The sequence below is a fragment of the Primulina tabacum genome, chromosome 15 (genome assembly GCF_025594145.1).
Source record: "Primulina tabacum isolate GXHZ01 chromosome 15, ASM2559414v2, whole genome shotgun sequence".
NCBI classification, from domain to species: domain Eukaryota; kingdom Viridiplantae; phylum Streptophyta; class Magnoliopsida; order Lamiales; family Gesneriaceae; genus Primulina; species Primulina tabacum.
This window is the reverse complement of record NC_134564.1, coordinates 1,454,262-1,479,232: the sequence shown is the minus strand read 5'-3', so window position 1 is coordinate 1,479,232 and position 24,971 is coordinate 1,454,262. Positions and strand designations below refer to the sequence as shown.

At 34.0% G+C, this 24,971-nt stretch overlaps 3 protein-coding genes, 1 long non-coding RNA gene and 1 pseudogene across 4 annotated transcripts; 4 read left to right on the top strand and 1 right to left on the bottom strand.

Annotated features, from left to right (window-relative positions):
• Positions 1-6,209: 6,209 nt before the first annotated feature.
• Positions 6,210-9,731, top strand: LOC142527907 (phytochrome-interacting ankyrin-repeat protein 1-like). The gene is made up of 3 exons (XM_075632902.1): positions 6,210-7,153; positions 9,173-9,344; positions 9,450-9,731. The coding sequence occupies exons 1-3, from the start codon at positions 7,031-7,033 to the stop codon at positions 9,662-9,664; spliced, it is 510 nt and encodes a 169-aa protein (XP_075489017.1). The 5' UTR covers positions 6,210-7,030; the 3' UTR covers positions 9,665-9,731.
• A 2,549-nt stretch (positions 9,732-12,280) lies between these two features.
• On the top strand, positions 12,281-16,454 carry LOC142527906 (eukaryotic initiation factor 4A-3-like). The gene is made up of 8 exons (XM_075632901.1): positions 12,281-12,660; positions 13,132-13,372; positions 13,527-13,607; positions 13,962-14,069; positions 14,390-14,509; positions 14,979-15,146; positions 15,758-15,844; positions 16,142-16,454. Exons 1-8 carry the CDS (start codon positions 12,353-12,355, stop codon positions 16,253-16,255), a joined length of 1,227 nt encoding a protein of 408 aa, XP_075489016.1. The 5' UTR covers positions 12,281-12,352; the 3' UTR covers positions 16,256-16,454.
• On the bottom strand, positions 15,563-15,850 carry LOC142527908 (uncharacterized). Its single transcript, XR_012815556.1, has 2 exons — positions 15,712-15,850; positions 15,563-15,671 (listed from the first exon to the last, which is right to left on the bottom strand). It is a non-coding gene; the product is annotated as an uncharacterized LOC142527908 (long non-coding RNA).
• A 1,050-nt stretch (positions 16,455-17,504) lies between the features above and the next one.
• Positions 17,505-19,349, top strand: LOC142526756 (protein WHAT'S THIS FACTOR 9, mitochondrial-like; annotated as a pseudogene).
• A 586-nt stretch (positions 19,350-19,935) lies between these two features.
• On the top strand, positions 19,936-23,765 carry LOC142527512 (uncharacterized). The gene is made up of 5 exons (XM_075632340.1): positions 19,936-20,351; positions 21,349-21,600; positions 22,132-22,200; positions 22,878-23,070; positions 23,190-23,765. The coding sequence occupies exons 1-5, from the start codon at positions 19,986-19,988 to the stop codon at positions 23,606-23,608; spliced, it is 1,299 nt and encodes a 432-aa protein (XP_075488455.1). The 5' UTR covers positions 19,936-19,985; the 3' UTR covers positions 23,609-23,765.
• Positions 23,766-24,971: the final 1,206 nt, after the last annotated feature.

Sequence of the window (24,971 nt, the reverse complement as noted above, 5' to 3'; positions counted from 1 at the left end):
GCAAGAACAATGATCCAGAAAAAAGAGTGTACTCTCTTTGAAAAGAAAGAAGAAGAGAATGAGCAACATGAGTACAATAATATTCATAAAAATATGTTGCAAAAGTGTTTTTTTTTTTGTTTGTCTATGATCATGTGTTTAAGGATATTAATCAACATGAACATGTTGTTTCATCAAAAGGTGTCTCTTTATCAAAAAGTCATATGAAAACCATTAGGAGACACCATTTGGATTCAAAACATCATGAAAACTCGTAAATTTTTGTCAATCAGCGTCTCTAGGCGCGTATGCACACATTTTCCTTTTCCTCGTCTCTCGAAAAATTCCAGTTGAAATACCAGAGCACATAGGGAGGCACTTAGGCACCATTGGGAGGCGCCAAGGAGCCTCCACTCTCCAACAAGAGGCACTTAAGCGCTTTCCCTGTGGCCTGGATTGTGCCAGGCCACTCATGGGGTGCTAACACCATGGAGCACATTGAACAATATTTTAAGTCTGCATTCGTATTTTTTTGCTTAATTTCTATTCATTAAGCCTCAAAACATTTCAACAGTATTGGTATGTCGTGCAATCGAATATTTCTGGCTTGGTGTCGAATATTACATGGTTCTTGAAATTGCTGACAAGTTTGACATCACGTTAATATTGTGACAAAATAGGACTGGAAGTGAAAAATAGCTTATTAGATTAAGAACATATTATAATTTATCAAAGGAGTACAACATAAAATAGACTAACTTACAAAAAGTTTTTTTGTAAATTTTCCAAACAAAAAATCATATAAACTATAACATCAAATGAGAACTTGAAATATTATTTATTTATCTCCGTTCAAAAAAATGAAAGAACGAAATATTATTTATTTTGTTTTGTTTTGTTTTAATACAAAGCGAAGGGATCCGTTTCAAATGGAAGTCGAACTTATCATAGACAAGAGAATAATATTGTCAAATAAAGTCGATTTTGGGGTCGCAATAACATTTGGCGTTTTGCTTACTCTTTTCTTCCGAATGGATTGAGTATTTAATGTATGCATGTGTGTGCCAAAGCATTCTCAAGAAATTGTGCAAACAATGCGATAACAACGTTAACCAACTCCTTTTGATTTTCCCCCCCAAAAAACTGAGGTAAGAGAACTTGAAGATGATATTCAAATGGTCAGAGATCTTTGGAGAAGATGATCATGTACTTCTTGTTTCTTAGCTAACCTCTAAAAGATCCACTCCAAATTCAATGTATTCAATTATCATCGCATTATTTTTTCATCGAACAAAAATGCAACATCCATTATGTATTAATGAACATGACTTTCATTATTTCTCATGACTCGATAAGTTGGAACCAAGCACGTACTTGCGTTTGCACATATGATTTACATGAATTATTTCGAAATATAACATCATCGTGATATATGTTATATTTTAGCCAACAAGGTATGTCATAGAAACGGCGAGATTTTTTATTTGTACAAATACAAAAAATAATTTGTTAAAGCACAATATATCATCAATTGAAGGGTGCTAACCAACTATTTAGGTGCCATTTGAATGGTGGTTATTGGTGAGCTGAAATTGGATTGGCGAAAGAGTAGGTCTCTCGTGAGACCATATAACATATATATGATATAAGTTGATTCGGTATGAGAAGTGTTAATTTTGACATAAAAAATAATATGTTTTCATGATTTAAGTCGATCAAAGACTTGTCGCATGAAATTGACAGTGTGAAACGATCTCAGCGGATATTTTGTGTCGGTGAAATGTGTCCTGACATGACTTAATGACTCGACGAAGTTCACCAATTTTTTGTTTCAACAATATCTGGGTGGGGTCTGAATTTAATCGCAATATCTATACATCCGGCATTAGTAAAAGGACACGTATTAGGGTGACTTGGGAAAGTGACAACAGAATAATAAATAGTTTGCGCTATTTCTTTAATATAATAATTGCACAAATATGTATAAATATGGGAATTTTCGGGAATAAAATTATATTTCCGACCCAGAAAATCTGACAAAGAACCCAAAATTGACAGACAAGAAGAATCTGTGCTAATTTGGAAGAACTTCGACAAGGAATCTGAGGTGTCGCATTTACTTTCTGGATAAGAATGCCAACCATAAATTGTCGCAATAGAAATTAAAACAAAAAGGAAAATACTCTTTATTTATTTATTAAATTTTCTTTTTAAAAAAGATAATGAATGAATAAAATAAAATATAGTTGACAGGTTTAAGAAAATTTTTGAGCCCAAGTAGGGTTGCCACCAATTACACTTTTGATCAAATTTAAAATTGTTTCCAACATCGAAAACTTGGATCGACCCTTGCGGGCACTGCCAGCAGAAGGTAGGGTCGAGTAAACCCGAAAACTTATAGCTCAGCTAATATAAATATAATAATTTAATAAGAGACATTAACTAATTATAACAATATTTCATAATCATATATAGATATAAAAAATTTCTTATCAGTCTCAAATAAGAGTTAATTAATTAAATCTCTAGTATCATGAAGCAAGCTTCCCGAATCGATTTGGTAAATACAGATTGCTGTAACTTCGGGAAAATGGACGAAGCTGAGCATTTTCAATCATGGCGCACAATGAATGAATCGACATAGAAGGGGATGTAGCTTGGTGCAGATTGTGAGTCCCTTCTATAATAATGGAGCATATGATAAATTGATCATAGACGAATCATAACGTTTTTTTTTTTGTCTGATTGAATGTGTTAGTTTTTTGGCGCACGTGCCATGTTATTATTAGATATTTAATTAATATTTTAATATCTAATTTATGATTTAATAGATAATGCTTATTATTAAATGAATAAGAAGATATTCTAGGACCTTTCTTTCAACTCACTGGAAGTTGAATTGGTCAGAATGGTTTTATACTAATAACACAAGTTGATAAAACGTGTCATTTTATCCGATTTACGTGAAACTGTCATCCGTCTCTTTATAAGAGAGGAGCACATATATCATAACCTATCACTCAAGAGAAAGTTCTGTGACTCGAGAATTAGGAAAGAGTGGGAAATCGTTTTCTTCAATTGCGCAGCAGCGGAAGGAATCTACGGCAAACAAATGTTAGAAATTAATTATTTTTGTAACTAAAGGATTGAGATTATTATGAAGTTCTAAGATCTATATATATGTCAAATTATATGTGTTTGAATTATAATTTGTCACGAATCATGTTAGATTTTACACAATGTCCTATAATTAGAATCTGAGTCATCGAAATCGCTTGGGCATGGGGTCATGATCTAATATTCAAGTATTTGAACCACTTTGTGCATGATGGGACGCGAAGAAACACATTGGATGGCAATTGATAGTAGAGGCTCTCTGCTTGCACGTCTTCACAGTGTGGACCTGCTGTTTCTCGTTGTCTGTTCTTTGAAACAAAATAGTTTAGCTGCAAAAGAAAACACAGTACCCTGATTCAGTATGGTTGATGACGAAGTCATTGACTGATGTAATCTGACACCCAATCTTCTTGTGCGAAGGAATAAAGCATAGCGAGATTGGAAGTTCGATCAAATTTAAAACTATCATTATTAAGACATCTCAAATGGTTGATTTCACAAGGAATATTGTACATGTTCAATGAGCTATCTTTATGAGGTTATATGATCAAATCATTCATAAGATGATTTCATTACATCTCGTTCCACACGCATGCGAACAAAACTAAATATCTCCACTTTTTCTGTTAACAAAGATTTGGCGTAGAAGTAACTAAAAATTCTGACACACAGGAGGGAAAAAAGAAACGCATACCCATCCAACAATGTTGAGACCTTCTCAATGAAAGAAGCATCCGTTGGCCGCTGTCCACTCAAGATTTCGAGCACCAGAACTCCAAAACTGTAAACACCCGTCTTTTCGGCCACTCTGCATTACTCTGCCCAACAACATAGAATTTGGTATTAAGGATTTCAAGGAATTGAAAACCGAAAGAAGTATTCATGTAATTGTAAGCATGCAAAAAAAGACAAACTGGAGATATATATGACTTCTTGACCTTTCATATGTCACTAATTCCTATCGATTAATAGAGTAAGAAAAATCCATCATACGTGAGGTCAGAAACATTATATGACTTTCTAATGCCTTGTTTAGTCATCATATTTGCTTGTTGTAAGCAAAGAAGGATATATCGCCAGTGGCGAAGCCATGAATCTGTCGCTACCCGGATTAAAATTTTAAACTCTAACTTTCTTTAATATTTTAAATTGATTTACCCGGGCTAATATCAAATTTATCCAAAATTATACAAAAATGTACATATAAATTTTTTTTTTAAAAAAATGGACCACTCGGGCTAAAGCCCGGGTACAAGGGGTTGTAGCTCCGCCTCTGTACATCGCAACCATAACCGATCCTTCTTCATCTATTTGAGAGGATCACCCATAAAAGCAAAACAATTTAAACAGTAGTACCACTTCAACTTCAATGAATTGAAGCAACTGGATGAATTCTTAAGCCTAACAAAACTCACCAAGATATATTACTTCTACAAGAGGAAAAAGGCATCACACAAACCAATCTTAACACCAAATATTGAAGATGGTTCCCATATAATTGCCACATGTTTGCACCAAAAGATGGAAAAAGAGGAACAAAAAAATAGACACATAACTCATTGTCCCTACCAGAAGCCATATATCCAAATGTTCCAGAAACAATTGTTGTAATATGAATAGATCAGAACCAGATAAGTTTATTGTAAACTACAAATTGAATTGCATTTTTGTTGCAAAACATCAAAGAAATTTTGTTTACATCTCATAATAACCACAATACATGGACGTGAATCTCACAATAAAGTTATACACAGATGCATGGGCAAAACTGAAGCAGGGTCATTGCATAACATAACAGTAGATGCCAGCTGTTTTGAAAAAAATTACAAAACATCAGCACTTGTTGTAATATGAAAACTTTGTACATCCTTGAATGATAACGGTTTTTAGAAAACCGTTGTCGTTTGCTGCTAAAACCGTTGTTAAAAGGTAAAAGACAACGGTTTTTCAAGAAAACTGTTGTCTTTTGAGTGTGGTTGAATGCATATTTTGTTGTAGTGACTGGTGGAAGATTCCATTTAGTTTTTAAACACAAGCAAGACATGAGTCTTAAAGTAAATATATAGGTATAAGCACATATAATCTTGGCAATTCTATCAGATCAGCACCTCCACAGACATCAATGCCAAGACCTCTTCTATGATTTTTTTATAGTCTTTTATACATGCACGTGCCACCTATCTTGAATTAGTCTTCATTAAAATTATAAAAATAAAAAACTGAGATTGAAATGAAAACCATTTTTAAATAGTTTTTTTTTTTATGAGTGGTTCGTGGGCTGACTAACCTAACTCGCAACCCATCTTGGATTATGTTGGGTCGATGAATTCTCAACCCGCTATGGTGCGACCCAACCCATTTGAGAGTTGTATTTGTTTAATAGGGAATTTTTTTTAACTTATTGATTAATTGATTAAAAGAGATGCTTAGACCATATTTCGTGTACACAAAAACTCTTGTGAGACGGTCTCACGGATTAATTTCGTGAGTCGAATCTCTTATTTGGGTCATCCATGAAAAAATATTACTTTTTATGCTAAGAGTATTACTTTTAATTGTGAATATCGGTAGAGTTGACACATCTCATAGATAAAGATTCGTCACCATTACTTAGGGTTATGTTTGGTTTGTAATATGAAATATTATTTAATAATTCAATTAGAACAAATGTTTGGTTGTAAAATTATAAATCGATAATTTATACAATATCGATCAAACATTAATTATTTATTGAGTGGGTCTTATGTGAGACCGTCTCACGGATCTTAATATGTGAAACGGGTCAACGCTTCCCATATTCACAATAAAAAGTAATACTCTTAGCATAAAAAATAATACTTTTTAATGGATGACCCAAATAAGATATCTGTCTCACGAATATGACCCGTGAGACCGTCTCACACAAGTTTTTGCCTTATTTATTATATATCAATCAAGTAATTGAATACAATATTATCATTCATATATTTTATTTATATTTATTAATTATTAAAAAAGATAAATCTCCAATCTAATTTAATTAATAAAAAATATTATTTCATAATTAAATCGTGAACCGCCTCAAATTCGACGTAGGATGGATAAATCCGATGCCGTTTCCACATTTATCAAAAACTCTGTTTCTTCTGTATAAAATCTCTGTTTCTTCTGTATAAAATCTCCGTCGCCCAATTCGCCAAACGCCATCGCAAAGCTTCTTGTATCCTCTCTGGCTAGGGTTTTATCCGATTCACGGTACCGTCTAAAATGTTCGGATTTTCTTCAGGTTTCATCTGAATTATCCCGTGTTATTTTGTTTTGAGATCACGTCTGAAGATTAGGGCTCTCATTATGATTGTCTCTGTTGTATTTCGTTTCGCGTCGTTGTTCTACATGAAGCCTAGTGATAATCTTCGTGTTTTTGGTCCTGGATTGAATCCTTTCGCTCCTTATAACGTGGCCCAACACCTCTCTCGCTAAATTCGTGAAATCTCTCTTTCTATAGCTATTCCAAGGACCAAGATTTCAGTGATATATGAAAATTATCTGAAATTCCAGATAGTTGTGATCGTTTTGTTGTTTAGCTGGTACTTTCTGGCCTAGGTTTCTAGGAACTCGAAAAAAATACCAATTTTAGTGTCGAGAAGATATAAAATTTAGGTTTAGATTTTTTTGCTGTCTCGGGTTCTCTGTGTTTCTGACTGTTAGGGAATTTGAAAAGAGAAAACATCCGTGGTTGTCCAGGATTCATTTCTGGATTTCATTTTTGGGTTTATTATTTACATTTTATGCCTCTGAGGTTGTGAGTAAGATTTGGGGTGATTTAGTTTATCCTCTTGGATAAACTAATTGGAAAGAAGCCAAGCTTTTGGGGGTCAAAGATTCTGGGATTATAGGGTATTGCGAAAGTGCATGCTGTTGTCATAAAAAAGAATAAAAATAAATATATTTGATAATGTTGGAGTACCAGAATTCAAGTAGGAGGAGTAGGAAGCTGTTGAGTAGGGTGGATAGCGACGCAGATGATCGAGGTTGGACTCTGCTTCATGTCTTTGCCAAGAAAGGCGATCTTAAAGAGGTAAGGTTTTCAATTTCTGACCATTCTTTTGTTCGAGTTTTAGTTCACATGCGATATATGATGCAGTTTCAGAAAGGTAATTTCCATCTTTTTCGCTGTATGGAATCAGGGAATGGAAAAATAAATATCTTTACTTGTGTATGTAAATGAGAAGTAAATTCTATCGTGATGATGTGATCTTCTGAGTTTTTTTAGTTTAACTGTTAGCGGAATTGGTGCAGACCTCAAGAAGAAGGCATACTACCTGTTTTAATTATGATGCTACCCTAGTATCGTGATTCTTTTTTGTCGGCATTTAATCTTGATGTGGGTTTTTTCCGTGTTTAATCCTGTCAATGAGTTCTAATTTGCTGAAACATGTGTTTTTATTGTAATGCCGCATGTAGAGTTTGTTGCGAGATTCAATTAGTTCCTTTTGGTTGTTTTGTCCCTTTTTTTATGCTGCGTGAGAGAAAACTATGATTTTACTTTGTGGGTTAATTCTTAGAATGATTTAAGTATCGTGATAACTTTGCATTGGTTTTGGAAATGCATTTCAATTTCTTTTATTTAGAAATACTTTCAACTGTCCAAACAGTGGACTGTTCTGTCAAAAGTGGGGAGGCTGGTTACATGCGGTGATGGTGATGGTGATGGTAGAGGGTAGGTGTTGGAATTAACTTGACATTCTATGAGTCTTAACCATCGTTTTTTATAGTGTTTTCCTTGTTGAACATGTGAGTGGATATCAATAGTCCTATTTTATATCAAGGGTTCACGGTCCAGGAATTGTAGGTGTTGGGCTGAACGCCGAAGTTAATATCACATTTTTTTTTTGTGACCGAGACCACTTAAAAGCTACGCCTGGTAAAACGAATGGCTTGGAGGGGAATGGATTTGGGGGACTTAGTGAACAAGCATCACTAACTTCTAGTTCATTTGGTGAAAGCTCTAGATCGCGTGGGTATGGGTTTATAGAAGTTGAATAGTGTCAATGTAATTATCAAAGCCGCATGCTTGGCTGCCTAGGACTGGGCGCAGTCCTTGCAAAAGATGCTCTTACGTGCACGCCTTACGCACCATAATGTGTGCATGAAATCCAATTCAAAGACAATAGTCTAATGCTGCGAGCATTCGGTTTCATGTTAAAATTTAACCATGGGTCCAGCCCAACTAAATCCAACCCAATATCGTAATACCCACGTTCTTTAATTCATAACTTGTATGCGCAGTAACTCTTTCTTTTTATTTTTTCCCTACAATAATTCAGTTCTTGGCGTCATCAAGATCTTATGTTCCCAGTCTTTCTTTTTCTTTTTTATAGTTCAGCAAGATCCTCAATCCTAAATCCTAATTTTTTTGCTTAAGTCTCTGATGATTGAATTTGTTTAAAATTATACCACGTATTTTAACAATAAACAGTGGATTTTTAGTGGTGTTTAATTATTTGTACAATATATTTTTGTGGCTATGTAATATTTTTTGTGAAATTCACTTTATATCTGTACATTACAAAAACTCATGTTCGGTGCATCTTACTTCCTGCCCATCTTGCGCCTAAAGCTCCAGGATACCTATGTCTTGTACTTTAAATTAGTGTATAAGGTGAATTACATGAAGCAAGGCAAAGGCCAATAGCTGAGCAAAATGTCAAGATGAGGACTTGGAAACTCACCAATTCTCCTCTACTCAGTTGCACTGACTAAAAGATTGAAATGAGTAGGACAGATTCAGTTCGGTGACTCTTTGACAGGAATTACTCTTTGGCGAAAATGAGAAGTCAATGTGTGCTTTCATCTCAATTTCACAAGCCTGATAACTAGAATTACATTTTAGCAACTGTGAACTGAAAAAAACTTGTGTGAATGGCAATATCCACCCTGCTAATATTAGATATGTTTAATTTTCCAATGCCACAAGCCCCTCTGATATTGTTTATAAACATTCATGATGTCAATCCTTTGAATTGTTTGGATTGTACACAATTTTGTTTTTATTTTTTAATTCGAATATTTACAAGGATCTTTCTTTGTATTACAGGTTAAACGTCTTCTTAATGAAGGAATGGATGCAAATGTGGCTGCTTGGGGCCCGAAGTCACTTGGTGTAACCCCTCTCCATCTAGCTGCTAAAGGTGGCCATCTCAAAGTTATGGATAAATTGCTAGAGCGTGGTGCTGACATCGATGCACGGACCAAGGGTGCATGTGGATGTGAGTATTTTGTTAATATAGCTAGCTGTTATTCCTTCATAGAGACCATACAACATTAGGAACAGTTATTGGTGGGTGTTTGATCATAATTTTTATTGGATGCAGGGACCCCACTGCATCATGCGGCTAAAGAGAAAAGGATGAAAGCAATTAAGTTCCTTGTTGAAAATGGGGCATTTTTACCAGATGACATCAACGACCCCAGGTTCAATCCACCTCTCCATTATTGCCCTGGTCTTGAATGGGCTTATGAAGAAATGAGGCGTCTACAGGTGGGCAACTCTTCGTCTGGTGAGACATATTGCAGCTCAGAAAACTGAAGCACACTGTCACTTGCATTTTACCAATGCTGCTTTTGGAAATAAGCAGAAGAAGCTTCCTACGTCCGAGCCATATCGTTTGGTGGTGATATGGCTTTATCTATATAACATATGCTTGTGTTTTGTCTTTGTGGCATGTCTGTTTCTCTCAGTGTGGACATTTGCTATGGTGTGTTATTATGTAATTTGGTGACTTTTTGTTGCGACTTGTTGTCGGTAATTATGAGTTATGTTTTGTGGGATCAAGTTGAATGTTGTTCGGGACCATCTTTTTTCAACCTTGCACTTTGCGATGTAACTGACTTTTTTTTTTTTTAGATTTTTGCATTCACCTTCGTAACACTTGTCTCCCTTCTCATCATAACATGTAATGAAGGTTAGTGTCAAATTTTATTAAAATACAGGAGATGTGGATTCGAAAAAAACCCGACTTCTTGTTTTTTATATCCGTAGTTAAAATGAAATAAATGCGCACCTTACATCATCTCGAATCAGGATTCATTTTAGCGTCTAGATTTTGACCTGCAACCCGGTTACCGAGCAATGGGAGCTCCGAAAAAGTGTTGCGTAGGGATTTGAGGTGAATTAGAATTCTATGAATCTTGAATTGGGTGTTTCTGCTGTATAATTGTTGGTGTACGGTTGTAACATGTGTTTTTATCATTTTTAATGGATTACTTATTGGAAATTGGTGTTTAAAGAATCAAAATACGTTCTTTGTGGTGTCTATTTTTAGGGACAGAGCTAAGGTGGAAATATTTCTATTTTTGCTAAGGAAAGTGTAGGATGCCTCTGAGAAAACATATGTATTTTGGGTCAACTTTGTTTCTTTCCATGAAACTTGGAACTTGGAAGTACATCAGATAATCCAGATTATATCGTCGGGGTTTTTGCATTGATCTAATTATTTATAAAAATTTAAATAATTATTCAAATTAACTGAAATAAAAAAATTAATATGTAAATTTAAAATAGATTGAAAAAGGACATAATTTTTTTTTAAATAAGAAAGGAAATAAATTTTGAATTCATATAAATTTAAAATAACTGATAAATGCAGGGAGTTTGGTCAATAAATTTGAAATTTTTATTTTGAAGACTAAAAATCACATTCGGTTTTAAAGGTTAATGAAATATGATTAATAGTGTTTAAAGAAAAGTGTAATTTCATACTTCAGCATATTAACAATACTTAAATCAAACAAAAAAACAGATTTACTATACGAAAATATCAAAAGAATAGATAAAAAAATTTAGTTTATTTTAAAGGATTACATTAAATTCTTAAATGTAATTTGATCAAGAATGCGGTGATGCCATCACATGTATAGTGCTCACTTTTTACGAAAAAATGATGTTTACGTTGGAATTACATAAAAAATATTATATTTATTACTAATCTTAAAATTAAAATTTGTTTTATTTTTCTTTGTAGAAAATTCTTAAAATCCGCGACACTTGATAAAATACTAAGTAAATCGTAGCACCCAATATCAAATATAATTAACTTTAATATAAAATATTAGTTTATATATAATATAATAAATTTATAATATAATAATATTTTGTATGAAATATAAATAAATTAAGATAAATTTTTATTTTATAAAGTTAATATTTGAATTTTATTCATGTCTATATATATATATATATAAATAAGAGACTTGTTTTTAAATCCCCAATAACATAATTATATGTGTGTTCAGTCCTTGTCAGATCGAAACATAAACTTTTTCTGTAGTTTTTGATTCATAAAAGATATTTCTGCATTCCCTGAATCCACAGTTATTTTTTCTGATGAAATTCGGTACAAAATATTGAAAATTTGGAACAAATATATAATATTTTATAACAAATTATTTTAGATCGGATAAAAAAATAATTTCTGAGTACAAAATTGGAACAACTATATTAATATCGATACTTTATACATTTGTTTGTGCACTAAAATATTATATATTAATACTCCATCTGAACAATTTCAAACTGAAATATCATATATTACTATTATATTTTTAATATTTTGTATCGATTTTTATTCGGAAAAATATGGGTCATTAATATAAAATATTGTTATAAATGTTTGGATATAAAAAATATATATTTGTGGCATATCTGAAGCATTTATTCAAATATCAATATTTGATTTTCAATGTTTTGTGTCTATTTTTCATACCAAAAAAAAAAAAACGCAAAATTAATATCAAAATTTGTTATACATGTTTAGCTACTCATAAGTCATATATTAATGTTAGATTTGAAACGTTACTTACTCAAATCTCACATATTAATGGTAGTTTTTCAAGGTTTTTTTTTACTTAATCCGAAAAATACATGTCATTAATATCAAAATTTATTATATATGTTTGATACTCAAAAATCATATATTAGTGTCAAATTTAAAATATTTAGTTTTGAAATATCGTATATATTTTTTTAAATTTTTTATATTTTGTACTGAATTTTATATCGAAAAAAACACGTGAGCTTATGCAATACATAAATATTTATCATATTGGTCAAGTTTGTTACTCAAAGACACTAAACAGATATTTAATTATTATAGGACGAGGATTTATTGATCATGTGCTAAATATACATACATGTATACTTAGAAGTCCGCGAACCCTAATAAGAGTTCCCCCGTTAAAATTTCTCGATTGGACGCTGATTAATATTGTAAGAAGAATGGCGGCTCCGGCGGTACAGAGAGGCGGCGGCGGGCGGCGAGCTATGGGGGAGGAGGATGCGAATCTGGTTTTCGAAACTTCCAAGGGCGTGGAGCCAATTTTGAGCTTCGACGAGATGGGGATAAAAGATGATTTACTCAGAGGCATCTACAACTACGGATTCGAGAAGCCCTCAGCTATACAGCAGCGAGCCGTGCTTCCAATAATCACCGGCCGTGACGTCATAGCTCAGGCGCAGTCTGGCACGGGAAAGACTTCCATGATTGCGCTTGCTGTTTGCCAAATTGTCGATACCAAGTCCTCGGAGTATGGTTTCGGTCCTACTCTTTTGTTCCTTTCTTCTTTTGTATTGTGCGTTGTAGTTTGTGTTGTATTGTTGCATGGTTCTGATATTGCTTTTCTCTTGCTATGCCTGTACGTTTTTTTCTTCTTTTTAGTAGAGCTCAGTTTCCGGGTTTCTGTCATAATGTTTCCATAGTCTGCTTATAAATGTTTTTTCTCGCTACTTTGATTTATGTGGCTGATACACGTCGCACTCTTTTGAACCTTTGGTTAAAATTTACAACCTTTAAGCTCCCGATATTCTTTGACTTATATTATTCAGCTTTACTTGGGAAGTTCTTGAAAGTAATTATAATCTATAGTTGGGATTCAAAAGCATGAGTAAAGGCATATCTATTTCCATTGGTTCTATTGTAAAATTCAACTGACTAGCCAGCCTTTATGTTGAGCATCCTATTCATTGATTATTTCCTTTTAATTTATTCCTTATGGTAGGGTCCAGGCTTTGATATTGTCGCCTACAAGAGAGCTGGCAGCTCAGACCGAGAAAGTAATTTTGGCTATTGGAGATTATATAAATGTGCAAGCACATGCTTGTATTGGAGGTAAAAGTGTGGGCGAGGATATTATAAAATTAGAACATGGAGTTCAAGTGGTTTCAGGGACACCCGGAAGAGTGTGTGACATGATTAAGAGGAGAACTCTGCGAACCAGAGCTATAAAATTGTTGATTCTTGTGAGTTTCATTTTTTTTGGCTCGATTGCTGGTATATCATTTGCTTCTGCAGGAGCTTAATTTTATTAAATAACTCTCTATATTATGTTTCAATGATGGACTTAATTAGGCAATCCTGATTCCTTTTATTTTTTGGTTTTTGAAATTTTATCAGGATGAATCTGATGAAATGCTGAGTCGGGGGTTTAAGGATCAGATTTATGATGTTTACAGATATCTTCCTCCAGAACTTCAGGTGCTCTATTTCTTCCTCCACTCGACCCCAAACCAGTATGTCTACGCGAATACATGATTGATGTAGTGCATCTGCAAACATTTTTGAAACTATCACTAGATGAATAATTTGTGCAGTACATCCTGCAAAAAAAATCTTAAAGGCACACATCTCTTGCCTCACGAAACTGTTAAGGATTTTAGCCCACGGACACAGGGAATGCCGATATAACGATAGTGGAGGTTCTTGATTCTGATTTAGTCTTGTAGCACTATGTAACAAGCATATGAACAATGACTTTTTTATCATTTATCACAGAGCTTGTGTGTGCTGATTTCCAGCAGATTTTATGAATTTTACACGCTGCTTTTTCAGGTTGTGTTGATATCTGCAACCCTTCCAAATGAGATACTGGAGATTACAAGCAAATTCATGACTGATCCAGTTCGTATTCTTGTAAAGCGTGATGAATTGACTCTGGAGGTAGTCCCGCTTCCATGATTAATTTTCTTTTAAGGGGTAAAGGGTGTAAATGAAAGGGGTGGTAGGGGTAACAGAATTGCTAGATTTATGAGCATGCATTTTCATTCAAACTTGTCAACTTTTTGGTAAATAAAGAATGTACGAGAATTTTGGCTTTGTTAATCTCAAAATATTGATTAAACAAACTCTCTATTTTCCATGCCAAATCTTCAAGCAGCCCCACCTATCTTAACAGGGACCTTGTCTTTCCAGGTTCTCAAAATGTATCAGAAATTGTGTTTTGGTTCTTGTTTTATAATAGTCATTATATCTTTTGACAGGGCATCAAACAATTCTTTGTTGCGGTTGAGAGAGAGGAGTGGAAATTTGATACTCTCTGTGATTTGTATGATACCCTCACTATTACTCAGGCTGTTATCTTCTGTAACACGAAGAGGAAGGTAACCTTGAGATTATTTTTTTTTTGTTGATAATTTGCTATATGAGCTACTTCGGCGCCAAGGTTTTTCCTGATTAAGTTTGCTTGTATTTTTTATTTTTGAAAGCCTTTGTTATTTAAAAACATCCTAAATCCTGATAAAAAAATTGGCTGGCACATTTTGCATTTTATCATATTACTTTATGATCTGTCATTTTGTCAATATATTATTTAGAAAAATCATACTTGGTAGCTAATATTAATTGCGTGGATTCTAGGAAAGTGTCTCCATGGGTTATAGGAATTATGCATGGATTGAACCTACAGTACTTGTTAATATCTGCATTTTGCTGGAGGAAGGACTGGCATGTCTGATTACCAGTCTAAACCTTGTGGAATTTAATGGAAAACCCATGCGTTGGGGATTAATAGTTACTCGGCTGAGCATTTCATTCCACTGTTTTCATGCTGTTTCTCAATATGTTCGACAGGTGGATTGGCTGACAGCAAAAATGCGTGAGAATAATTTCACTGTCTCATCTATGCATGGAGACATGCCGCAAAAAGAACGTGATGCAATTATGGAGGAATTTCGCTCAGGTCAAACTCGGGTTCTGATCACAACAGATGTTTGGGCCCGGGGAATTGATGTTCAACAGGCAAACTCCTAGCTTCTTATATCCGTATTTTGATTTTTATTTGACTTCAGAAGAAACTTCATGCGCTGGGAGAAATTTTTTGTCGATTAACAGACCACAATTGAAAAAATTGACGTGGTTTGAATTCATTTTTATGATGAAAGATATGCAGACTTTTGAAAGTTTAAATATCATCAGAGCAATACATGTCTTCACGAGTTCTCACAGCGGCGAAGTTTTTGGGGAGATGGATCATCTATAAAAAAATTCCAGTCATAAAATTCACTCAAATATTCTTGATTAAGCAGGGAAATTCCATAAAAATCTTCTTTAGTTACCAAATTCAATACATATATATATTTTTTGAATTGATGTGTTTTTATATAAAAATCTTCTTTAGTTACCAAATCTTCTATTGGCATATATATATATGTATATATATATATATTCTATGGCCAACTATTTGTTATCTAACTAACCGCTTAGTTTTCTGAACATTTGTTAGTTTTGTTGGGAGAAAAATCTGTCCTCTTCATCTCTCTCTTACTTCTCACAAGTTTTATCTCATCTGTAGTTTATTATTGACGGGAAAAGTGTTACTGATTTCTTGTGGACATATTGAATTCTTGTAGGTTTCCCTGGTGATTAATTATGATCTTCCCAACAACCGAGAGCTTTACATTCATCGAATTGGTCGGTCTGGTCGTTTCGGAAGAAAGGTACTCTCAATTTGTCTCAATGTTGATCTCGACTAAAACCCCATGCAAAAATGTCAAGCTTGCAGAAATATGAGGCTGGAGAAGAGTTATGTTCCAAGCTGGCTTTAGCAGAACTTAATTCTTATATTCAATTCTGTTGACTGTGTTAGATACCCTAAACGTACCTTGATAATTCAAGCCAAATTTTTTATTTAAATCTATTTTTAAGTATTTTATTTCTTTTAGGCTGTTAGGATTAATAATCAAGATAGGACTTAAACTTCATTGGGTCTGGAATTTTTTATTTTGTATGTGCAGGGTGTGGCTATAAACTTTGTGAAAAGTGATGACATCAAAATCTTAAGAGACATAGAGCAATATTACAGCACACAGATCGATGAAATGCCAATGAACGTGGCTGATCTAATCTAACAATCTCCGAAACACTTCACCTTGAGTTGCCATTTTCATTATGAGCTGCCGAGGATGAAGAAATGGGACAGGTTTGTCGTTGCTGGTTGCCCTTTTGTAAAAACAAATGGATTGGCATGGTTTTTTTTGTTTGCAGCGCGTGGTTTTTGAGTACAAATGGATCATTCGGTGTTATATTTAAAAACTTTGTTACTCTTTAGTTCGTTGATTTAATTTTAGGATTTGATTATAATATTATTATATTAAATTTTTTTTAATCATAAACACGTTCATTGGCATTTCATCAATCTGCATGCGTACTGTAATATTGCTCTGTCTCTTAAGATTTTGATGTCCAAAGTTTATTTGCTGCACAAACAAAATAAAAAAATTCCAGACCCAATGAAGTTTAGTCTTATCTTGATTATTAATGCCAACAGCCTCAAATAAAGAAGATACATACTTCAAAAAATAGAATTTTCAAAAAAATTGTTTTGAATTCTGTAGGTATTTTTAGGGTATCTATCACAGTTGGAGCAGGAAAACTTAACAGGTTAGAATATAGGAATTGAGCTCTGCTAAAGGCATCTTGGAACATGCAACTCTTCACCAGCCCCATATTTCTGTAAGCTTAACATTTTTGCGTGAAATTTTAAACAAAAAGAGAGTACCTTTCTTCCAAAACGACCAATTCGATGAATGTAAAACGGGAAGGTCATAATTAATCACCAGAGAAACCTACAAGAATTCAGTATGTCCCCAAGACGGACAAATGTTCAGAAAACTAGGGATTAGTTTGAATACAAGTATTTCGCACGAAATCCTCTACTCCGCTTGTTCGAACAAAATATGGTACGGTTTAGAGCATCAAATAGAGCGTAAAGATTTCGTTCAAAAATAGTTGCCATAACATATTAAAAAAAACATTAATTGTTCATGTTTAATGTATTTATTATTAATGATTTTACTTTTCAAACGATAATAAATATAAATCTTAAAATATAAAAATATAGGGTGACGATTCTAGATATTCTAATCATACATTTGAGTGATTCAAAGATAAAACACATTTCAGTATTTAACATCGTACCTGGTTTATACAAACAATGAAATTATTCGGAAATCAAATTAGTTGTGGTACATACGTTTTCTATTTAAAAAATGGTTTGATTATTTATATACAACTAAAATATTATTATTTAATTATTTTTTTTAATTATAAAAGTTATTAATAATTCAATTGAATTTTATTACTCATTTACATTTTCCTGATTCCATACAGTTAAACAGCAGAAATTATCAGAACCCAAAGATACCAACCGCGGATTTAATTCTTATTATATATAAAAAAAATGAAGTAGAGTCCAACGTCGATCACCTGTATCGCTGATCGAATACACAAAGATTATCACGTACAACAACGATGTGAAACGAAATATAACATTCACTGACAGTCAGAACCACATAGAATCCGAGACAGCAACAAAAGAATTGATCTTGACATTTTAGGTGAAAACGTTTGAGTTGAATAATGGAATTTGGGTGAATGGATCGGCGCTACAGAATCATGGTCTTTCAGCATTTGCAGATGCGCGGTAGACTTGTTCGACAAAATGTCTCGTTGAAAAGTATTGCTTCTTTTTGTTGCTAGTTGAAGAAACATGTTCTTTGTGCGAAGATCTGTTTCTTGTTTTAGTTACTTTTACCTGTCAGTTAATTTTCGAATTCAGAAGCGATATCTTGTCAATGTGAAGCTCAAGTGGGTAAAAGACCGGTTTCTTGATAATGTAGTCTCTAGCAGTCTACATCTCAAAGCTACTTGTACCCTTGTTTCCATTCTAGGAACGCATTCTGATAGCTGTCTCCCGATTCACATCCTTGCCAAACATCGTGGCCAGCTTGGTCTGCCGTACGACCTTAAACTCGCCACTTTCATCCGACGCTATCCGAACATATTTCAAGAACTCTATGTCCCTGATTCCCGAGGTACCCTCTGTTCCCTGGTATAAGCTATCGCCCGAGGCTCTGAATGTTTACAACCAAGAAATGCATCTTATTTACGAGGAATGCTATGTAGATATTTTGCAAAGGCTGCAAAAGTTGCTTATGCTCACTAAAGAAAGATTACTTCCCTTGCAAACAATTGAACAGCTTGAGTTGGGATTTGGGTTTGCCTTATGATTATGAGAATACTTTGGTTGCAAAGAATCCAGAGTCATTTTCGTTCATCAAACTTCCCGATGAGCGTGTGGGATTGAAATTATTAGTTTGGAATGACAGCATAGCGGTATCCCATTTGGAGCATAGAAATCTGAAGCTAGAAGAGAAGAATGGGGCATTGGCGTTTCCGGTTAGTTTCACAAGGGGTTTTGGACTAAAAAGAAAGTGCATGGAGTGGTTGCACGAGTGGCAAAAGTTGCCATACACTAGCCCTTATGTCGATGCATCCCATCTTGATTCAAGAACTGATACATCTGAAAAGAGGGTTGTCGGGGTCTTTCATGAGCTTCTGCACCTTACAATCAACAAAAAGACCGAACGAAAGAACGTAAGTAATCTGCGTGCTCCATTGGCGATGCCTCAGAAGTTCACTAAGGTGTTTGAAAGACACCCCGAGATCTTTTACATATCGCAAAAGGGTGGCTTACAAACTGTTGTTCTGAGAGAGGCGTATGATCGGGATCATCTCGTTGAGAAACATCCACTCGCTGATATTCGGGAAACTTATGCAAGCATGATGAAGGAAGGATTCTTGGACCGAAGTAGGGGACTGTATAAGATAGAGAGGAGGCCGATTCTTGTAGATGAATCAGTGAAGTCTCCTTTTGGAAGAAGAAGAGACGGGGATGGATTCGAGTCTGATTCTGAGATTGATGGTAATTTGATTTCTGAATATGAATCTGACGAGGGATGAGCCAATGTTAAATCTTAGTCGGAACCAAAACCGGGGATTTAAAATTTCATCCTCTCCGTTACATAATATATGAATGATAAACTCATGGTAAGTGGCCGTTTGTTAAATATTTGATTTTCGTCCCTCAAATTCTGTCTTATTGTATTTTTATCATTATTTGTATTTCATGATAAAAAGCAAAATATTCATTATTAACCTTAATTAATTTGATTCTTTTATTAACTCGCATCCATGGTCTTATTTCGATTACCTTATACACATTTTTTTATTGAAGAAATATATCTTGGTTATCAATAACATAACCCAACAAATTGTATAATCATAATTTTTTTTTTAAATAATTGAAAACTTGAAATTATAGATTAGTGGGAAATTAGTTATTTTCATTTTCTATGTTTACTTCCCTTTTTTTTTTTCAATTTTGATATTTTGTAAAATTACAACATCGACGTTTTGATAAAATTATTAAAATCATATCAAAACTGAATTTGATAATATAAAAAATCAAAATGACAAATAAAGGTGATTAAAATACGAGTGGGTCTCATGTGATACGGTTCAACCTTATGGATATTCACAATAAAAAGTAATACTCTTGGCATAAAAAGTAATATTTTTTCATGGATGACCCAAATAAGAGATCCGTCTCACAAATACTGATCCGTGTGAGACCGTTCACACAAGTTTTTGCTTTAAAATACGACAATTGAATCCTAAAAAATACCAAAATTACAATTTTCCAATTTATAATTGAGCAACGTTTACATTTTCAACAGCAATAATATTTAGTAGAATTTTTTTTACCACGCTTTCATTATTATTCTCTCATCAAAACCAATGGCCGCCGCAGCAGCGGCAGTAGCTTCTGCAAAATCCCTTATCAAAAAACTTATTCTCCGTTCACCTTCGCAGCTTTCTCCATTCAGATTTTCCATCTCCACAGCAGCAACCAAGACAACATACAGCAAACTCGCCAGCAAAAACAAGGGAAACAGAGCAGATAAGCAGAAAACAGAGTTGCTGCTGAAGAGGCGTACGCGCTCGGGGCGGGAGCTTGATGAGGATGGTTTCTCGAAGCAATTTGGAAAGGAAAATTCAGCCCACGTACCCGTTTTTCTCGGTGAAGTGCTTGATGTATTTGCTTCGGTACACCTTAAGTCATTTGTTGATTGTACGCTTGGTGCCGGTGGACATTCCGCCATGGTGGGTGAATTGCTGGTTCTTATAATTGGGTTTTATGTTTTGGATCGTGTCTTTTTTCAATTTGGTGATATTTTCATCCAAGGTATGAAATGAGAATGATTCAAGGGTGGGAGAATCGAAGGATTCTTGTTTCTGGGCTATTTTCGTCATAGATGTGATTGATTATGTATTTGTTATTCCATATGTTTTGGAAGTGTTCAAGAATTGGCACATTTACTGATAACATTTGGTTTGAGTTAATTTTCGGTGATGATCAGTGTACCGGGAGTCAATTTTTCTATGATTTAATATGGTGGCATTTAGGATACGAAAGGACTGAGATATCTTGTTGTAATGTTAGTTCTGTAGCATTAAACAATTCAAGAATGATGATTTCTGAGAAACTATAATTTTCGAAAAGTTAAACATGAAAATTTAAATCTCCATAATCTGTAATAGTTCTTTCTATGGATTGGGTTGTAATTGACACTGGCATGAGCTTGTAAAAGTTACAAGATACAGGGAATAACTTAGACATGGTCAGAGAAACCAATTATTTAAATGTAATCCGTGTAGATCATGTTGTTTATGCATAAGCAACACCTGGTGGGAAGTTTGTTTCTGACAAATCTTGGTTTCAACAAAATTTATGAGGGATAACTCGTCCCAATTTCACCTATTTCTGCCCTCAAACCTTTACTAATTTTAATCTCAAGAATCATGATGCAGAATCAGGTTATATAGTTAATGTTGTTCAATAGAGGCAAGGTTGAAGTTGAAGTGTTATAGTTGAACTAGGACCTTGCAAATTTTTTTTGGAAGGAAACTAGGACCTTGAATTCAGTATAATTTCTATAATTGTGGTTAGAAATAATGAAGAACTAGGACGAAGAGGCATATCTTCTCAGATTTAGTGGGACCAGGTTCTCTGTTTTAAAGATTGAATTAGCAAGTATTTGTCTGGAGTTGGTTCTTCATCATGTTTTAATTGGATGAATTAAACTTGTAATAAATACAGATCATTCAGGCCCATCCAGAGATGAAACTTTATGTTGGTCTTGATGTTGATCCTGCGGCACATGAAATAGCTCAAGCTCGAATAAACATGGTCTCACATAATGGTTCCGGTGACTCACTTTCAAGTTTACAAGTGCATACCTTTTTAAAGAACTTCAAAAACATCAAGGCCGTGCTTCAGGAAGTTGGTGGGAAACATTCAGATCCTGGAATTCAGGGTGTTTTGATGGATTTGGGAATGTCATCCATGCAGGTATGCTGTGAACCATCAAGTTGATTTTTTTTTCTATATTTTTTCTTCAAACTTATCCTTTCTAATTCAGGGCCCTGATTTTATTCCGTGCTCCATTTGTACCCATTATACAATACGCATGGTCGCATAACATAAAATTTGAAAGGATCGTCTTCCAAATTTACGAGAACATTAAAGAAATAATCGTGATACATGTGGCATTGAAATTATTAACGTGAAAAAGGTATCATATTCAGAAAATGAATTATTTTAAAAATGTTATCTTTTTTACGAGGTTTTAGTAAGGGTGTTTTTATTAATCCACACGACACACCAGAATACCAAAGATGATTGGTCTAATGCCCCTTATAATTTCAACATTACACGCCAGAGTACCAAAGACGATTGGCCTTAATGTGCTTATGCATTATATATAGTAATAGATATATAAATAATTAAAAGACACATATTTTAGTGACTTTAATTGTTTACATACCAAAGTGATCAAATACAGATGTTCACATTGTTCATTGTCCTTATCCGATGATGCAGGTGAACAACGCTGAAAGAGGATTTAGTGTCCTTTCTGATGGGCCCCTTGATATGAGGATGGATCCCCAGGTGACTTACTTGTGCTTATTTATGTTATGAATTTTTATTTCTTTTGCCCCCATATATTTCCAGTACCAGTTTATACATCTCCATTCTGGGAAAAAAAAATAAGGATTTAGACTGTAGGTATGACTAAAGCCATTTGGTATAAGTCACCTCATTGCTGTATGAAAAGTCCTATGGTTTTCTACGGTTCCCCTGAAAATGCGGAGTTAAATAGATTATGTAACTAATTTTATTGCATCCCCACTTTACTAACTGAAAATAGTTTTAATTGCTCTTTATCTTCTGATACGACCGGTCTAGGAAGCATCAATATTTAACCACAAGGTACCTAGCGCACATATGGCGAGGGATCTGTTGAACTCAACCATGTACCTCACTTTCAGCACTGCTTATTCAAATGTTTCTATTGATGAGCAACAAATGCTTTTGCTATTTGTATGGCTGTTCAAGTGGCACAGCTGTTGAATCGTGGAGTTTGAGCTACCATAAGGTTTAGTATATATGGGCTTACATTGTTATCAACTAGCTATAACTTCTAGTGCACAACCACGGTTGAAATTTTTATTCGAGTTGTTTAGACAGTATGATCTGATTTCGTTTACCATTTTGGAAGGACTAAACTAACGTATATGGCACTTCCATAGCTGAGAAAATTGAGCTTATACTCTCGCCTGATACAGGCAAGCCTAAAGGCTGAGGACATAGTAAATACGTGGCCAGATTCTGAATTGGGCCGTATTTTACGCGACTATGGTGAAGAAAGCAATTGGTTTTCACTCCAAAACAAAATCATTAAGGCTCGTTCAACTGGTGGACTGCATTCTACAAATGAACTTGTTAATCTTATTCGAACCTCAACTTCTTGGACAAGAGGTAGCGAGCTTATAACCTTCTTCATCTATTCCATTTGTTTCTTCTCCTGATGTAATAAATAAAGGATTGATGCCAAAAACAACTTAGTTTGACACGAAACCATTTCTAACGTAACACAGGAGGCAGACATGGTTGGATCAAGACTGCAACACGGGTTTTTCAAGCTTTACGAATAGCAGTGAATGATGAGCTCAACACATTGAGGGATTCGATCCATTCTTGTTTCGATTCCCTTGCTCCAGGAGGAAGGCTTGCCGTTATCTCGTTCCATAGTTTGGAAGACAGGATTGTGAAACAGACATTCTTAAACATTACTAACTGCAGCCAAGAGCGTGCTGAAGAGGAAGAAATTGAATGCTCGAATTTTCCTTCGAAAATCGAGCCATATAATGGAAAAAATGAATCATGGATAAAGCAGATAGTGCAAGGAAAGCATGCAGTTATTCTGACCAAGAGACCCATCACACCATCTGAATCAGAGGAGAGATTGAACCCAAGAAGTAGGAGTGCTAAACTTAGAGTGATTCAAAAAATATGAAGAGAATAATATTTGTATTTGTTTTTGTATTTTTTTAAAAGTTGTTTCTGATAAATGTATAGAAAATATGCGCCAAACCAAAAATGATGCTACTCGATTGATTTGTTGTCTACAAAATGAAATTAAACAGTTTTGTTGGGTGTATGGCCACAATTAAGCAAAAAAAAAGCATTTTTTTTATTATTAATCTTCTTTAAGTTCTTGCTTGTTCAAGTGAATATTAAGTTGGATGGCTTGTTGAATTCAAGATAGGCTTGTTTCCAACCTATAACATCTTCGGACATGAGCCATTTAGTGGGATTCTATAGAGTTTCAACAAGTAGTTAAATTAACTGTAATATTAATTAAAATAATAAATCAACAAATAATATATATAATATCTTGTATATATTATATTATATTATATTATAAAGCTTGAGACCATTAACCAATTTGGTTCCAATTTTCCCATTTTACATTTCAGGCGAATATTCGATGCGGGATCGATGAAAAGAGACCGACGAAGATTAAGACGATTTTAAAATGTGGTATGTTATTTTAAGTCAAGAAAGTGACAATTTAAATGATTTATTAAGTTTTTAAGCATTTTAAAGTCTACTTTAATTATTAGGTGATTTTTTAGATTTTAAAATTTATCACTTGAGTATTTTGTTCTAAATTATGGGATTTTTAGTAAAGTTAAAAGTGGGTTAGTATTCTTAATTAGCAAGTTAATATTAATTAAACCCCTTAATTCCCAATAACCCACAAACCCATTAAAACAACACACGTTACTCACTCACTCACACATGCACGTATACACATACACTGATACACACACTTGGCTTATGCGCACACACACATTTCATTGCATTCCATTTATTTCTTTTGGAAGAGGTAGGGTTCTTGGAGAGCAGCAGCCACCACCTTTTTCCTCTTCATCATTTCAGCAACTCTCGATTATTTTTGTAGCAAGAAATCGCGTTACAATTCGTCCCGATCAACCCTCACATCTCTCCGCTTCGTTAGTCGTCGTTTTGTGAGTATAATCATCAAAGGCATGTATATTCTTTTGTTTTTGCATCGATATTTTGTCATACTATATGTTTTGATGTTTATTGTGTACAAAAATTCATGTATCTTATTCAAAGTTTGAGCAAAAATGGTTGGATCGATTTTGAAACGATTTTTAGAGCTTAAAAACCGAGTTTGCTGTCATTTTGAATACTGTGCATTTTCGTGGATGTTCTCGAAGAGTTCTATATAATAAATAGAGATTTAATTTATATACTCATTATTACATCTCAACATTCTATATAAATAGAGATTTCATTTTATATCCATCATTTAATTTAAACATAGAAAAATATATTTAAAATAATTA

Bases quoted from the DNA above. Each gene is read 5' to 3' on its own strand.
- LOC142527906 (XM_075632901.1), top strand. From the start codon at position 12,353: ATGGCGGCTCCGGCGGTACAGAGAGGCGGCGGCGGGCGGCGAGCTATG. The intron at 12,661-13,131 runs GTATGGTTTCGG...TCCTTATGGTAG, and splicing joins GTCGATACCAAGTCCTCGGA to GGTCCAGGCTTTGATATTGT. The intron at 13,608-13,961 runs GTGCTCTATTTC...CTGCTTTTTCAG, and splicing joins ATCTTCCTCCAGAACTTCAG to GTTGTGTTGATATCTGCAAC.
- LOC142527907 (XM_075632902.1), top strand. From the start codon at position 7,031: ATGTTGGAGTACCAGAATTCAAGTAGGAGGAGTAGGAAGCTGTTGAGT. The intron at 7,154-9,172 runs GTAAGGTTTTCA...TTTGTATTACAG, and splicing joins AGAAAGGCGATCTTAAAGAG to GTTAAACGTCTTCTTAATGA. The intron at 9,345-9,449 runs GTGAGTATTTTG...TATTGGATGCAG, and splicing joins GACCAAGGGTGCATGTGGAT to GGACCCCACTGCATCATGCG.
- LOC142527512 (XM_075632340.1), top strand. From the start codon at position 19,986: ATGGCCGCCGCAGCAGCGGCAGTAGCTTCTGCAAAATCCCTTATCAAA. The intron at 22,201-22,877 runs GTGACTTACTTG...CGCCTGATACAG, and splicing joins ATATGAGGATGGATCCCCAG to GCAAGCCTAAAGGCTGAGGA. The intron at 23,071-23,189 runs GTAGCGAGCTTA...AACGTAACACAG, and splicing joins CTCAACTTCTTGGACAAGAG to GAGGCAGACATGGTTGGATC.